Source organism: Sebastes umbrosus, chromosome 22 (assembly GCF_015220745.1).
Source record: "Sebastes umbrosus isolate fSebUmb1 chromosome 22, fSebUmb1.pri, whole genome shotgun sequence".
Taxonomy (NCBI): Eukaryota; Metazoa; Chordata; class Actinopteri; order Perciformes; family Sebastidae; genus Sebastes; species Sebastes umbrosus.
Window position 1 is genome coordinate 23,154,314 of NC_051290.1, and position 15,915 is coordinate 23,170,228.

At 41.5% G+C, this 15,915-nt stretch overlaps 1 protein-coding gene across 12 annotated transcripts in view; it reads right to left on the reverse strand.

The window, feature by feature from the left end:
* LOC119482244 (NACHT, LRR and PYD domains-containing protein 3-like) overlaps positions 1 to 15,915 on the reverse strand; it is a 29,556-nt gene that overhangs the window by 11,997 nt on the left and 1,644 nt on the right. Inside the window, exons 2-12 of one of the 12 annotated variants that reach the window (XM_037759729.1) lie at positions 14,473 to 14,589; positions 14,247 to 14,363; positions 14,012 to 14,122; positions 12,147 to 12,257; positions 10,282 to 10,392; positions 9,460 to 9,570; positions 6,057 to 6,135; positions 5,669 to 5,894; positions 2,850 to 4,611; positions 2,589 to 2,762; positions 2,146 to 2,319 (exon numbers count right to left, since the gene is read on the reverse strand). In XM_037759729.1, the coding sequence (XP_037615657.1) occupies positions 2,146 to 2,319; positions 2,589 to 2,762; positions 2,850 to 4,611; positions 5,669 to 5,894; positions 6,057 to 6,135; positions 9,460 to 9,570; positions 10,282 to 10,392; positions 12,147 to 12,257; positions 14,012 to 14,122; positions 14,247 to 14,363; positions 14,473 to 14,561 (3,065 nt within the window). In that variant the 5' untranslated portion in view covers positions 14,562 to 14,589. Of the gene's footprint in view, positions 1 to 2,145; positions 2,320 to 2,588; positions 2,763 to 2,849; positions 4,612 to 5,668; positions 5,895 to 6,056; positions 6,136 to 9,459; positions 9,571 to 10,281; positions 10,393 to 12,146; positions 12,258 to 14,011; positions 14,123 to 14,246; positions 14,364 to 14,472; positions 14,804 to 15,915 lie in introns of those variants that run through there. The other 11 variants (XM_037759730.1, XM_037759732.1, XM_037759733.1 and 8 more) reach the window with 11 other exon arrangements.

Genomic DNA, 15,915 nt, shown 5'->3' on the forward strand with positions numbered 1-15,915 from the left:
AGTTTGATTGTATTGTATTGATCAGATCATATTGAAGGGCCGTCAGCTTTACAATTTAGTTTGGAGGGAGATTCGGTATCAGTGAAGTCAGTGCATTTTATGAGTAGGCCTTCTGTGACATTACCCACCGTAGGGGTCAGAGGTCACCACTCCTCAATCCCCAAGGATTTTCTTTTCAGTCAAATTTTCAATTTTGACGCCTTTATAGATGAAAAGTCAAGTCAATAAACATGGTCAATGATAGATAAGTATGGTTGATCAGCATGTTTGCCAACCTTCAGACATCATAGTGTAATATGATGATTAATCAGCCTGAGTTCACTAAAAAACTGAAATCACTAACTTTCTGTATTCTGTTTGGTGGTTTATGATGCTTTTCAATCATTTCTAGCCTATTTGGTATAATATGTAATTTTACTTAATTTGTTCGACATCATGATAATGCAGATTTTTCAACCAGTGGTTATGACATTAATGCTAGCTAGACAGAATAAAGCTCTGTCTGTCATGACAATAGAACTGTACTGAAGGCCTTTCCTTTACTCGGGTGACTCTTTACAGCCGTCTGAAGACAGCAGGTATCTGTTAAATCTACAGTATCTGGAGTGATGAAGTGGCCTTCAGTACAGTACTATTGTCATGACAGACAGAGCTTTATTCTGTCTAGCTGGCATTAATGTCATAATCGCTGGTTGAAAAATCAGCATTATCATGATATAGAACTACTCGGCTACAGCCTTCCTAATGGAGTAAAAGGATCAGGTGGAAGTGTCATGTGTGTTGAAAGGAGTAGCCACATAGTGCTTCTCACCTGCCGACATAAAGAAACAGCCCATAGTAAGAGTGTGAGAGAGAAAAGTGTCAATTATGTGAGAGTTCTGTTTAACATCTGTAGAGACCCTCCCTGTTGTATAACATCTGTAGAGACCCTCCCTGTAATTTATCACACACTTTTTGGATAAAAGATATTCATGTGTTAATGAAAAGAACAAAAAAAAAATATCTATGTATGTATTTATTTGTGTATTTATTTAGCCTATTTATCTTCTACTGTTACTTTGATCCTGTGCTTAAATAATGTTACACTTTTATAGAATGACCAAACTATCTTCTTGGCTTTTATTTTGACATGTTTGCCTTCACTTCCTGGTCACGTGACTGCCGTTCTCCGCTCTTCGATTCAAAACAGAAAATAACAGAAAGAAACTTGAAGAAACTAAATCGGATCGTTTTTTTAATTTGTTTTTTTCGTTTTTCGTTTGGAAACAAAAAACAAACAGAGCACCACGTGATTCCGTTTTTCGTTTGTGGTTTAAAACGAAAAAACGAAAAACCCACGTGACTTCCGTTCTTCAATTCAAAACGAATAATGAGAAAAGGAATTCGCAAAAACAAACAAACGGCCCGGTTTGGGTTCGTTTTTCATTTTTTGATTCAGAAACGAAAAACGGGAAAACGGCCGTTTCCTGGTTTTTGGTTTAAAACGAAAAAATAAAAAAACGTTTTTTCCTTTCTGAATTCCAAAGGAAAAACGGAATATCCGATGATACCCAGACCCTGGTAGTCTCAAAGACATTCGACATTTTATTCCATATTCGACATTTCGTAATATCAATATCTCTTATATTTTATTATCCAGCACCTTTTTACTAATATGTTTGCACTATGGAACTGTGATGCTGGAAACTTGAATTTCCCTTGGGATCAAAAAAGTTACTATCTATCTATCTATTATTATTAATAATAATAATAATAATAATAATAACAACGACAATAATAATAATAATAATAATAATAATAATAACGATGATGGTAACAGCAGCAAAAACAACATCTGCACATAAAACAACTTTTTGTGGCGCATTGGGGAAAACTAATTGGGGAACCCTGGTGTACCTGAGCAGGTGGTGTACGGTGTACCTGAACAGGTGGTGTACGGTGTACCTGAACAGGTGGTGTACGGTGTACCTGAGCAGGTAGTGTACGGTGTACCTGAACAGGTGGTGTACGGTGTACCTGAACAGGTAATGTAAAGTGTACCTAAGCAGGTGGTGTACGGTGTACCTGAAGAGGTGGTGTACAGTGTACCTGAACAGGTAGTGTACAGTGCACCATACCACTATACTGCAGCAGGCCTCTTCATACCTGAGAGTGTCCAGTCTCCAGTGTGGATCCTCCAGTCCAGAAGACAGCAGCTTCCCTCCGGAGTCTCCTGGATGGTTGTAGCTCAGGTCCAGCTCCCTCAGATGGGAGGGGTTGGAGCTCAGAGCTGAGGCCAGAGAAGAACAGCCTTCCTCTGTGATCAGACAGCCTGACAGCCTGCAAACACACATAACACACGTCACATATTTCTCTAGTCACAACCAAACACCAACTAATGTCCATCAACAATCTGACAACATTACTGGTAGCTCTCTGATTCCTCTCGGATATTTCAATTCACAATAGAGAGAGAAAAAAAACAACATAAAATGTGCTCATGGGAATAGATTGAAACTAAATAAATTCAACTGGTTTGAAACCATATTATCAGATACGGATGCAGGTTACCGATCAGGATTTTATGGGCCATGTTGATGAATCCTGACCTGAGAGTTTCCAGAGTACAGTATGGATTCTCCAGTCCAGCAGACAACAGCTTCACTCCTGAATCCTGCAGGTTGTTGTTACTCAGGTCCAGCTCTCTCAGACTAGAGGACCGGGAGCTGAGGACTGAAGACAGAGCCTCACAGCTTCTCTCTGAGAGGTCACAGCCACTCAGTCTGAGGAGACAATAATGAAGAAAAAACAAGTTGAAAAGATAAAGTATTTAAGTTCTGATATATGAATCCAACTATCTCTGTACTTACAGAGCTTTGTTGGAGAATTTGACCACTGGCAGCAGCCTCAGAAGAGCCTCCTCTGAAGCAGAGTATTTCTTCAGGTCAAACACATCCAGATCTTCTCCTGATGACAGTAAGATGAAGACCAGAGCTGACCACTGAGCAGGAGACAGATTACATTCGGAGAGAAGTCCTAAACTCAGGTACTGCTGGATCTCCTCCACCAGAGAACGATCATTCAGTTCATTCAGACAGTGGAACAGATTGATGCTTTTCTCTGCAGAGAGATCCTCATTGAGCTTCTTCCTGATGTACTGGACTGTTTCCTGATTGGTCTGTGAGCTACTGCCTGTCTGTGTCAGCAGGCATCGTAGGAGAGTCTGATTGGTCTGCAGCGAAAGACCCAGCAGGAAGCGGAGGAACAAGTCCAGGTGTCCATTTGGACTCTGCAAGGCCTTGTCCACAGCACTCTGGTAGACGTGTGTCTCAGACTTCTTGGATGTTGTTTCTTCTTCTGCCATCAGATTGACTTCAGAGTTGATGAACGTCAGATGGACATGAAGAGCAGCCAGAAACTCCTGAACACTCAGATGGACGAAGCAGAACACCTTGTCCTGGTACAGTCCTCTCTCCTCTTTAAAGACCTGTGTGAACACTCCTGAGTACACTGAGGCTGCTCTGATATCGATGCCACACTCTGTCAGGTCAGATTCATAGAAGATCAGGTTGCCTTTCTGCAGCTGATCAAAAGCCAGTTTTCCCAGAGACTCGATCATCTTCCTGCTCTCTGGACTCCAGAGTGGATCTGTTTCAGCTCCTCCATCATACTTGATGTTCTTCACTTTGGACTGAACCACCAGGAAGTGGATGTACATCTCAGTCAGGGTCTTGGGCAGCTCTCCTCCCTCCTCCAGAACTGTAGACATGATCCAGCAGAAGACAGGGATGTGGCACATGATGTGGAGGCTTCGTGATGTCTTGATGTGGGAGATGATTGTTCTGGTCTGCTCCTCGTCTCTGGATCTCTTCCTGAAGTACTCCTCCTTCTGTGGGTCGGTGAACCCTCTGACCTCTGTCATCATGTCGACACACTCAGGAGGGATCTGATTGGCTGCTGCAGGTCGTGTGGTTATCCAGATGTGAGCAGAGGGAAGCAGGTTCCCCCTGATGAGGTTTGTCAGCAGTACATCCACTGAGGTGGACTCTGTAACATCAGTCAGGATCTTGTTGTTGTGGAAGTCCAGAGGAAGACGACACTCATCCAGACCGTCAAAGATGAACACAACCTGGAACTTTTCAAACCTGCAGATTCCTGCTTCTTTGGTTTCAGTAAAGAAGTCATGAACAAGCTCCACCAAGCTGTACTTTTTCTCTTTCAGCACATTCAGCTCTCTGAAAGTGAATGGAAATGTGAACTGTATGTCCTGGTTGGCTTTGTCTTCAGCCCAGTCCAGAGTGAACTTCTGTGTTAAGACTGTTTTCCCGATGCCAGCCACTCCCTTCGTCATCACTGTTTTGATTGGTTCATCTCTTCCAGGTGGGGCTTTAAAGATGTCTTCTTGTCTAATTGTTGTCTCTGGTCTGTGTGGTTTCCTGGATGTTGTTTCTATCTGTCTGACCTCATGTTCATCATTGACCTCTGCAGTCCCTCCCTCTGTGATGTGGAGCTCTGTGTAGACCTGATTCAGAAGGGTTGGGTTTCCTGCTTTAGCGATCCCCTCAAACACACACTGGAACTTGTTCTTCAGGTTAGATTTGAGTTCACGCTGACAAACTGCAGCAAGAGTTCCTGAATGAACACAAGATCAATAAGTCGAAGAACATATTTCAACATTTCCTCAAAGAATGAGTAAATGAATGTACATCAGACCGGAACATACGGGAGCTTCACAAAAACTCAAGGCCACACCCCCTTTTGGGGGAAAGAAAACCAAAGATCCCATAGACTTCAATGTAATTTAACAAATGTCTGGATTGTAATTTTGGCAAATTCATATGCATTCATCTCTTGTTAAACAAACGTTTGTTTAATACACTTGCTTAATCATTATTTTGTGATCTTGCCTGAATCTGAGCGTTGGCGATATCTTAATAAATGAAGGTTGATCTGTTGCGCTGTTGGGCTCATTTTCTGTAGCATGGTGGAATTAGCAAGGCAGCTAGCTAACTAGCCAGTCCCTAAATGAGTAAAATTTAACAACTTAATGCTTCATCCACACACTCTTGTCACAGCGTAGGAAAGCATTTTCTGTTCGGCTCATTTTCTGTGTTGCATGACAGCATGGTGGAATTAGCACGCTAAGCTAGCTAAGTAGCCAGCCGTCTGACCAGCGGGCTGGTGGCCAACGGCAGCGCTGTAAAGATAAATTGAGGGCGTATAAATCTTTGGATGCCTATAGTTAACTATCCTTCAGTAAAGTCAGTCAAAAAGAGAGTCGTACAATATCTGCGAAGCGTTTCAGAGATGGAGAGAAAGGGTTGCTAACAGTTCAGGCTTCTGCTAACAGCAGCCATCGGCTGACGGCTGCTGTTAGCAGAAGGCTAACTATTAGCAACATTTACTCTCCATCTCTGAAACGTTTCTCTGATATTGTAGCTCGCTAGAGCCTCGAATCACAGTTTATCATCTCAACTGTTGTGATATCTGGATTCTGGCACCCAACAACACAGCAAGATGACATTTTAGATGTGTAACTTTAACCCACTGCTAGTGTTAGCCTCCAGCTAACACTGTGACGTAATCATGACGTCGACACACAAAGGGTCTATATTTGGGTCCATCTCTTGAGACATTAGTAAACGTCCCATTCATCCAACATGTTAAATCTTTAGAGAAATCCTCTTACTGCTCTGCAGACAGTCAGCCAGCTCCTCCTGCTTCATTCTCCTCAGGAAGTGCAGTGTGATCTTCAGAAATTCCTCTCTGCTGCTCCTCTTCTCTTCATCCTCACCGTCCAACACCTCCTCATCCTCCCTCTCACTCTCTAGGCATTCTGGGTAATCTGAATTTACAACCTTGTGGATCTTCTTCAGCTCGTTCTTCACAAAAGTGACGATGTTCTCCTCCAGCAGCTGGAACAGAATATTATATGAATGACACGATCAAACTAGAATCATGGAACCAAACATCAGATCCATGTTGGACAGAATGACATCCCACTGGTCTAATAAACGCAGCATGGAGATGACTGTGAACAGAATAGATGTAAAAGTATTTGATGTACATGTACAGACCATAAATATGGAGTCCAGGTGTGTTTGATGCTGCTGGGCAGACTGAAAACTTGGAACCTCCAAGCTCTCCTGGTCCACTCTGTGGAGGAATCATGAAGAATGAGCTCACATTATGTCTGTCCACACAGAGACAAACACCAGGTACAGGTCCATGAAGTGATATTTGGATGTCAACAGTGAATCGGATGACTCCCTTTAGTGTTAAAGGGACTGTTTGTAACTTCTTACACGTATAAATCACCCGGGTTGGTGTCCCATGCGCACTCGCATATGCACGCTCGCGTGTGGCTACGTTGTTCAGACTCAGACTCCAACACAAACTACACGGAAGCACCAAAACCACAAAGTTATATCTAGTGAAGCCCATCTTGCAAAACAGTGTTGGCCGCGGTCGGAGGACCCCCGTAGCTTTGGTTTCCAGGGCCGGAGTCTCTGCTGTACTCTGCTCCTCTGCTCCTCTGCTCCTCTGCTCCTCTGCCTGCCTTCACTAAGCTTGCTCCACTCTTACGTGCATGCGCACACACTCCACACTGCAGAAGAGTTAGTAATTCTGAGAATATCTAGTGAATGTACAGTGGACGTTTGTGCAGAAATAAATACTGCAGCTCCTCCAGACCAACAGAGGTTTCCCGTGTCTCATGAAGTGACGGGGCTCAAGAGTGAAAAACGTTATCGTCTCCGACCAAAACTCCGGTGTCTGCAGGCTGAGGCAGGAAAAGCCAACACTAGGATCAGCAGTGATTCATGGAGAGACCTTCGTCTGGTCAGCTAACATTACTGCCAAGCAGCTGAAATATAGAGTGATATTGTGCTTTTAGCTGACGTGTGTCGCCTCACTGTTTTGAGCGATGCTCGTTCATGTCTATTTAGAGCGAGCAAACGCGAGCAACAGGACGCTGACTTTAGTTGACTTAACGGCCACAGGTGTCGCTGTTAACAAACAATTCTGATTTTTACAAACAGTCCCTTTAAATGTTTACTAGTCCTGCTGATCCCACTGAGAATCAACAGCTCAGTCTGCAGCTGTTTGTAGCTTTCAGCTCACTGTTTTCTTCAGTCAGTTTGGTTTAGTCCCAACAGCTCTCACCAACCCCTCCATATTCACCTTATGCTGCCCCGCACATTTTTCACTTCCGGCTGGAACGTAGTTGTGTTAGTTCTTCTAGTTTAGTGCCAGCAGTGCTATTAAGCAGCTACACTGCGGTGATCGGATGGTTTTACCAGAGACGGTTTTACAACACCACATCCATCAGCCATCAATGAGTGGAAGGACAACGTACCAAAATGGCCTGAAATCACATATGAGGACATTTGTACTGTCTCCTGGTTAAGATGGTTCCGCTATGAGGAGCTACAAAAGTACAGAAGCATATCAGTACACCGGCCGGTCAGCATACAAAAGCATGGCGTTGTGTCGACAGTGTTTTTGTAAACTCTCACTGCCAGATAGATGCCGGGTGGACAAAGCAAAGAGTATAGAAGCAAAGAGACAAAACTTCAGAGTTTTCTTCACCATTTTGGACTTGCGGGTAAATTGTTGGCAGTGGTGGGTGAAATCATCAGGACATCCGCCACTTTAGCAGACAGGGAAAACGCTAGAGATGGGAAAAGAGAACCGTAGTTGTCCGCTTTCTTGGCATCTCATGCCTCTGTGACTATCGACTCCTCTTATTGGTGCTCTCTGACAGTTACTCGTGCACAATAACGCGTAAGCACACTGTATCATGTTTCAGTTTGGGACCATAGACACGACAGAGAGAAAAAAAAAGTGCTCAACAACGTGGCGCTACTAAACCTGAGGGGGTGCACCCTATTTTTCTCTGATAATTCTACACTGTGAACAACAAAACTGTGTTTAAATCAGCAGGAGGAGAGTTAGTAACGTTAGCTGTTAGCAGCCGGTGGGCAGCACAGTCCTGACTGGATAAATAGTGGAGCTACTAACGTTAACGGAGGTGCCATTCAGTTATTGTTATGAGGCGTTCAAAGTCTGCTCAGGAAAATGACTATTGGGCGAAGGTTAATTACAATGTTATCATGATGTGTTCAAATGAAATCTCGTAAAATTAAGTTTTTGGTGAGAAACTTGAATAAATCCAGTTGTTTGTAGGAGATTTTTTCACATCAATATTAAATAGATATTAGAGAGAGAATTATGACCTGTTTAACTTCTTAACACTAGCTCTAAGCAACTTGCCAAGATTTTTTTTAATCAAAGCAAATATTTAAATAATCATAATCATTTGAATTGTGTGTTTTTATGCAAATAACCACTATAGATGACATAGCAAAGTACAGTACAGTACTGTATACACTACCCTCCCTCCACTGTGTAATTCCAACACTGTAATTTACCGTGTATATCATGTTTTTTTATGTAAAATATATTGAACATTGAATGACATTAGATCTAAAATGTTATTCTTTCATTTAGCGCAGAGATTTCAAAATCGACAGATACAATTTCTGAGTGGCAGACAAACACAAATACTTGTCTCCCACAGTGGCAGGAAGTAAAGAAAGATAATTTCAGACCTGTTTACAAACGCTTATTAAATATATGTTTTATTGTTTAACACAAGCCATTTTGGTAGCATAGAAATAATTTTGATTTAGTTTTGTACGGCCCTTTTTAAGCAGACTTTTTTAGTCGCTTTCAGTCCAAAATGGCGGAAGCGTAGCTTTGTTGCTGGACGCTGATGTTGCAATGAAACGACCAATTGACTTTCACTTCTTGGCAATATACGTACTTTGGCCAAAGGTCCACACTAGAGAGTTTATTGATCCCGAAGGAAATTTAGGAGACTGGAAATTTAGGACTTGTCACCGCAGGCCACAATGCAAAAACCCAAACTCCTTTTTTCCACTATCTAGCTACCTAGCAGCTAACTCAGGCTAGATAGCTAAAGCTGGCTAGCTAGCTATTGCCAAATTGCTAGCTATAAATAGCTAAGGCTAGCGCTAGCTAGCTGCTAGCAATTTGACGATAGATAAATAGCTAGCGGCTAGAACCTCCAGCAGCTCCAGTGGAGCTGCTCAGTGTCAGACTGGTTGTACTGGGCAGCTCCCAGTGTGAATGAGGTTGACTGAAAAAGAGATCTCACAACTGACAGTCTAATAAAAAACATTTTGTTCAGTTTGTTTTGGTTGAAGGATACGGAACGGATATGACGTCACGTTACTCAGACTACAACAATAAAAGCGGTAACTTCCTTCTACCTCCACATAGACTCAAATGAAGCAAATATATCGATTCTGGCATTAAAAATTGAAAAAACAATTGCGATACATACTGTAGGTGAATAATTTTTTGTCCCACCCCTAGTGTCCATCTTTATATTTAACTTCCCTAACGTCTGATATCATCATCACTTTGTTTTCATTATCAGTTTGAAATCCTCACTTTTGTTCATCAGAGTGGCGTCCATCTTTGAAGCATATAGGATGACCCATAGACCAGTCACTCTTCATGGACACACAGCTGGGTTCAGGTTCAGGTTTTTCCAGCTTCCTCCTGATAGAAACACAAGATAAATTCAGCACTGCACTCACAACACACTGAGACAAAACCTGTCAGTGATTTAATACACCTACTGTACACAGTATATTTGTCTTCAGGTAGTTTTTGGTTACATTTTGTATGAATTCAATGTTAAATTGAATGTTTCAATGAATATTTTAAAGCTGTATTCAGTGCAGTGAGCAGCAGAGGCAGGAAATGATGCTGTGGGGTGATCATATTAGTTAAACACTAATGCCGTATTATTGATAAAAAGTCCAGCTCTGCTTTTCCTGCAATGTGTGAAACCCAAAGTGTTTCCATCCTTTACTGGATGTGTAGTGTTTACCACGCTGGATTTAACATGTGAGGGTGCAGGTCGTATCCACGCTGACCCTCCAACGGTTTATACTTCCTCGTTTCAGCTCGCTGAGGTTTGTTTTGGTTGACGGATACGGAACGGATATGACGTCACGTTACTCAGACTACAACAATAAAAGCAGTAACTTCCTTCTACCTCCACATAGCCTCAAAGGAAGCAAATACATCGATTCTGGCATTAAAACATCTATTTCAAAATCGTGAAAAAAAAATTGCGATACATAGGTGAATACATTTTTTTCCCACTCCTAGTTTTAAATCTCAAATCTTAAATCTTTATATTTAACTTCCCTAACGTCTGATATCATCATCACTTTGTTTTCATTATCAGTTTGAAATCCTCACCGTTGTTCATCAGAGTGGCGTCCATCTTTGAAGGCTGGAGGATGACCCATAGACCAGTCACTCTTCATGGACACACAGCTGGGTTCAGGTTCAGGTTTTTCCAGCTTCCTCCTGATAGAAACACAAGATAAATTCAGCACTGCACTCACAACACACTGAGACAAAACCTGTCAGTGATTTAATACACCTACTGTACACAGTATATTTGTCTTCAGATGGTTTTTGGTTACATTTTGTATGAATTCAATGTTAAATTGAATGTTTCAATGAATATTTTAAAGCTGTATTCCGTGCAGTGAGCAGCAGAGGCAGGAAATGATGCTATGGGGTGATCATATTAGTTGAAAAGTAATGCCGTATTATTGATAAAAGGTCTAGCTCGGCTTTTCCTGACAATGTGTGAAACCCAAAGTGTTTCCATCCTTTACTGGATGTGTAGTGTTTACCACGCTGGATTTAACATGGGAGAGTGCAGGTCGTATCCACGCTGACCCTTCAACGGTTTCTAATTCCTCGTTTTAGCTCGCTGCGGTTTGTTTTGGTTGAAGGATACGGAACGGATATGACGTCACATACCTCAGACTACAACAATAAAAGCAGTAACTTCCTTCTACCTCCACATAGACTCAAATTAAGTAAATATATCGATTCTGGCATTAAAAAATCTATTTCAAAATCGTGAAAAAAAAATTGCAATACATACTAGGGGTGGAACGGTTTGTGTGTTTGACCCGAACCGTTCGGTTTAGGACGTTCGGTTCACGACATCCTTTCGGTTTGCCGTTACCCAAACAGCTGTTTATGTTTACTATTCGCACGCGTGGAACAGAAACTCTGGAGCGTGACTTTTACCCGGAAAGTTTTGGCAGCGCACCAGGAATGATAACAGCGCTGTAGCGCCCAGTAGCTCATGATAGTCAAGTTAAACTCACAAGGATTTGTGTCAGACTGTACGCCGACACTGTTCAACTGAAGTCGGATTTATATGAGGACACTTGAAACATTTAATTACGATGGCATCACCTGAATGTGTCGATCAGCGGAGCGAAACAAAAGCAGACTGGACGGAGAGTCCGTTCCCCCACAGCGTTCAGACAGCCTCCCACTGCAGATTCACACCGTGACAAAGTAATATCTAATGCTATAACAGTGTTTATCGCTGCATATACGACCACACTCCATCATAAACTATACAGAATTAAAGCATATGGTCAAAGAGCGTGAGCCTTCACGTGTGAATGTTAGTCTGTTGTGCCTGCCCTGTAGAAACTAGCATAAGCAGTAGTAGAGGATTTACCAACAGCCTTAAGATGGAACATTACATTTACATTACAGACATTTGGGATTTTATTTTTGTAATTTATTTCTTCTTATTGACAATATGTCAGTATTTGAGTGCCTTAACTGTTATAATAAGAATTATGACCAATGAGCCAGTGTTGAATGAGTGGGAGATGAAAAGCTAACCGTTTCTTAGCATAGTTCTGGTTGAGCTTATGCTTCAATGTATGGCCTTAGTTTATAATTTAATCATATTTATATGAAAATAACAAAGCTGTATTTTTTGTTTACACTAATTAACAGAAGAGCTGTTCTTTCAATTAAGATTTGACAATGAAGAAGTGTTTATGTTCTTTATGTAAGCCATACTTTTGTTAAGGTAAACATTTCTTTACTTATTTTTGCCAAATAAATGAAAAGCATGTTGAAATCAGAACATCACCTCCTCGCTGGAACATTAATGAACCGAACCGTACCCAAAACCGTGATATGAACCCAACCGTGAATTCTGTGAACCGTTCCGACCCTAATACATACTGTAGGTTAATCATTTTTTGTTTTCATTATCAGTTTGAAATCCTCACCTTTGTTCATCAGAGCGGCGTCCATCTTTGAAGCATATAGGATGACCCATAGACCAGTCACTCTTCATGGACACACAGCTGGGTTCAGGTCTGGGTTTTTCCAGCTTCCTCCTGATAGAAACACAAGATAAATTCAGCACTGCACTCACAACACACTGAGACAAAACCTGTCAGTGATTTAATACACCTACTGTACACAGTATATTTGTCTTCAGATGGTTTTTGGTTACATTTTGTATGAATTCAATGTTAAATTGAATGTTTCAATGAATATTTTAAAGCTGTATTCCGTGCAGTGAGCAGCAGAGGCAGGAAATGATGCTATGGGGTGATCATATTAGTTGAAAAGTAATGCCGTATTATTGATAAAAGGTCTAGCTCGGCTTTTCCTGACAATGTGTGAAACCCAAAGTGTTTCCATCCTTTACTGGATGTGTAGTGTTTACCACGCTGGATTTAACATGGGAGAGTGCAGGTCGTATCCACGCTGACCCTTCAACGGTTTCTAATTCCTCGTTTTAGCTCGCTGCGGTTTGTTTTGGTTGAAGGATACGGAACGGATATGACGTCACATACCTCAGACTACAACAATAAAAGCAGTAACTTCCTTCTACCTCCACATAGACTCAAATTAAGTAAATATATCGATTCTGGCATTAAAAAATCTATTTCAAAATCGTGAAAAAAAAATTGCAATACATACTAGGGGTGGAACGGTTTGTGTGTTTGACCCGAACCGTTCGGTTTAGGACGTTCGGTTCACGACATCCTTTCGGTTTGCCGTTACCCAAACAGCTGTTTATGTTTACTATTCGCACGCGTGGAACAGAAACTCTGGAGCGTGACTTTTACCCGGAAAGTTTTGGCAGCGCACCAGGAATGATAACAGCGCTGTAGCGCCCAGTAGCTCATGATAGTCAAGTTAAACTCACAAGGATTTGTGTCAGACTGTACGCCGACACTGTTCAACTGAAGTCGGATTTATATGAGGACACTTGAAACATTTAATTACGATGGCATCACCTGAATGTGTCGATCAGCGGAGCGAAACAAAAGCAGACTGGACGGAGAGTCCGTTCCCCCACAGCGTTCAGACAGCCTCCCACTGCAGATTCACACCGTGACAAAGTAATATCTAATGCTATAACAGTGTTTATCGCTGCATATACGACCACACTCCATCATAAACTATACAGAATTAAAGCATATGGTCAAAGAGCGTGAGCCTTCACGTGTGAATGTTAGTCTGTTGTGCCTGCCCTGTAGAAACTAGCATAAGCAGTAGTAGAGGATTTACCAACAGCCTTAAGATGGAACATTACATTTACATTACAGACATTTGGGATTTTATTTTTGTAATTTATTTCTTCTTATTGACAATATGTCAGTATTTGAGTGCCTTAACTGTTATAATAAGAATTATGACCAATGAGCCAGTGTTGAATGAGTGGGAGATGAAAAGCTAACCGTTTCTTAGCATAGTTCTGGTTGAGCTTATGCTTCAATGTATGGCCTTAGTTTATAATTTAATCATATTTATATGAAAATAACAAAGCTGTATTTTTTGTTTACACTAATTAACAGAAGAGCTGTTCTTTCAATTAAGATTTGACAATGAAGAAGTGTTTATGTTCTTTATGTAAGCCATACTTTTGTTAAGGTAAACATTTCTTTACTTATTTTTGCCAAATAAATGAAAAGCATGTTGAAATCAGAACATCACCTCCTCGCTGGAACATTAATGAACCGAACCGTACCCAAAACCGTGATATGAACCCAACCGTGAATTCTGTGAACCGTTCCGACCCTAATACATACTGTAGGTTAATCATTTTTTGTTTTCATTATCAGTTTGAAATCCTCACCTTTGTTCATCAGAGCGGCGTCCATCTTTGAAGCATATAGGATGACCCATAGACCAGTCACTCTTCATGGACACACAGCTGGGTTCAGGTCTGGGTTTTTCCAGCTTCCTCCTGATAGAAACACAAGATAAATTCAGCACTGCACTCACAACACACTGAGACAAAACCTGTCAGTGATTTAATACACCTACTGTACACAGTATATTTGTCTTCATTATCAGTTTGAAATCCTCACCGTTGTTCAACAGAGCGGCGTCCATCTTTGAAGGTTATAGGACGTCCCATAGACCAGTCACTCTTCATGGACACACAGCTGGGTTCAGGTTCAGGACTGTCTGGTTCCTGATGGATCCTGATAGAAAGAAATCCATCAAAGCTCCCATATTAAGAAACATTGTCAGTGAATCAAAGACTTTGTGACATGGAGAAGAGTCGTGGACAGTTAGAGATGGTCAACTGACCTCTGAGCTCTGGTCTGGCTAGCATGATCCCCACGCAGAGTGGTTTTAGAGGGAGGGACTCCCTCCTCTTTGTCCTCACACTGACTCATAGCAGAGCCTTCACATGAAGCCAACAAGCTGCTGGGAGAGCTCACACATGAATCCTCTTCATCATGACTAACACACAGCGCTCATTCACCTCAATACTAAATACACTCATGGGACTGTTCCCATGTTGTTGGCACTTTGAGCTGCACAGTCATCCCTAAGAAATGACATTCACAATAGGGATATGCATTCCAAGCAAAAATACTATTCACAAATCACTGTGAACTAGTCGATTATTATTCCAAAAATGCTGCATAACCCACATTTTCTCTGCCTTTCTTTGACGACATCACTTTTCACTTCTATTTGACGGACTTTGAAAAGCTCTTCAACATTTGAAATGTTCCTCTTTTTCCAAGTCTACTACATCCAGTCAGAGCGGTAACACTTTACAATAAGGGACACAAAAATGAGTAGTTACTGGGGAAGGAATGAGGAAGGAATGAAGAAGGAATGAAGAAGGAGTGAGGGAGGAATGAGGGAGGAATAAGGAAGGAATGAGGAAGGAATGAGGGAGGAATGAAGAAGGAGTGAGGAAGGAATGAAGAAGGAATGAGGAAGGAATGAGGGAGGAATGAAGAAGGAATGAGGAAGGAATGAGGGAGGAATGAGGGAGGAATAAGGAAGGAATGAGGAAGGAATGAAGAAGGAATGAGGAAGGAATGAAGAAGGAATGAGGAAGGAATGAGGGAGGAATGAGGAAGGAATGAGGAAGGAATGAAGAAGGAATGAGGAAGGAATGAAGAAGGAATGAGGAAGGAATGAGGGAGGAATGAGGAAGGAATGAGGAAGGAATGAAGAAGGAATGAGGGAGGAATGAAGAAGGAATGAAGAAGGAATGAGGGAGGAATGAGGGAGGAATAAGGAAGGAATGAGGAAGGAATGAAGAAGGAATGAGGAAGGAATGAAGAAGGAATGAGGGACTCAGTAACTATTCTATATGATGTCTTACTTTACTTGGGGGTAATAATCAGAATGAATGAGTCGTTACTAGTTTACCTAACTGCTAGTGAACCACTAGTTAATGAGTAACTCCCAATCAGATTTGATAAAGTAGCTAATGATTATAAAAGGAGTGAGGAATGAATCAGGAAGGACTTGATGATTGATAACTGGTTAATGAGTACTTCTCTAATAATTGCTAATGGAGGACTATATAGTAGATAATGATGAGTGACTAGAGACCAGACTGGGAGGTCCTATATTAACGAATCATTAAGTAATAATGATTAGTTCATGAATATATGTGACTTAATCAGCTGCTGAGAGGCACAAAACTAGTAAAGAGAGACTAATACAGAGTAGTTACTGAGGAGTCCCTCATTCGTTCACTAGTCACTACTCACATGTTTGTGC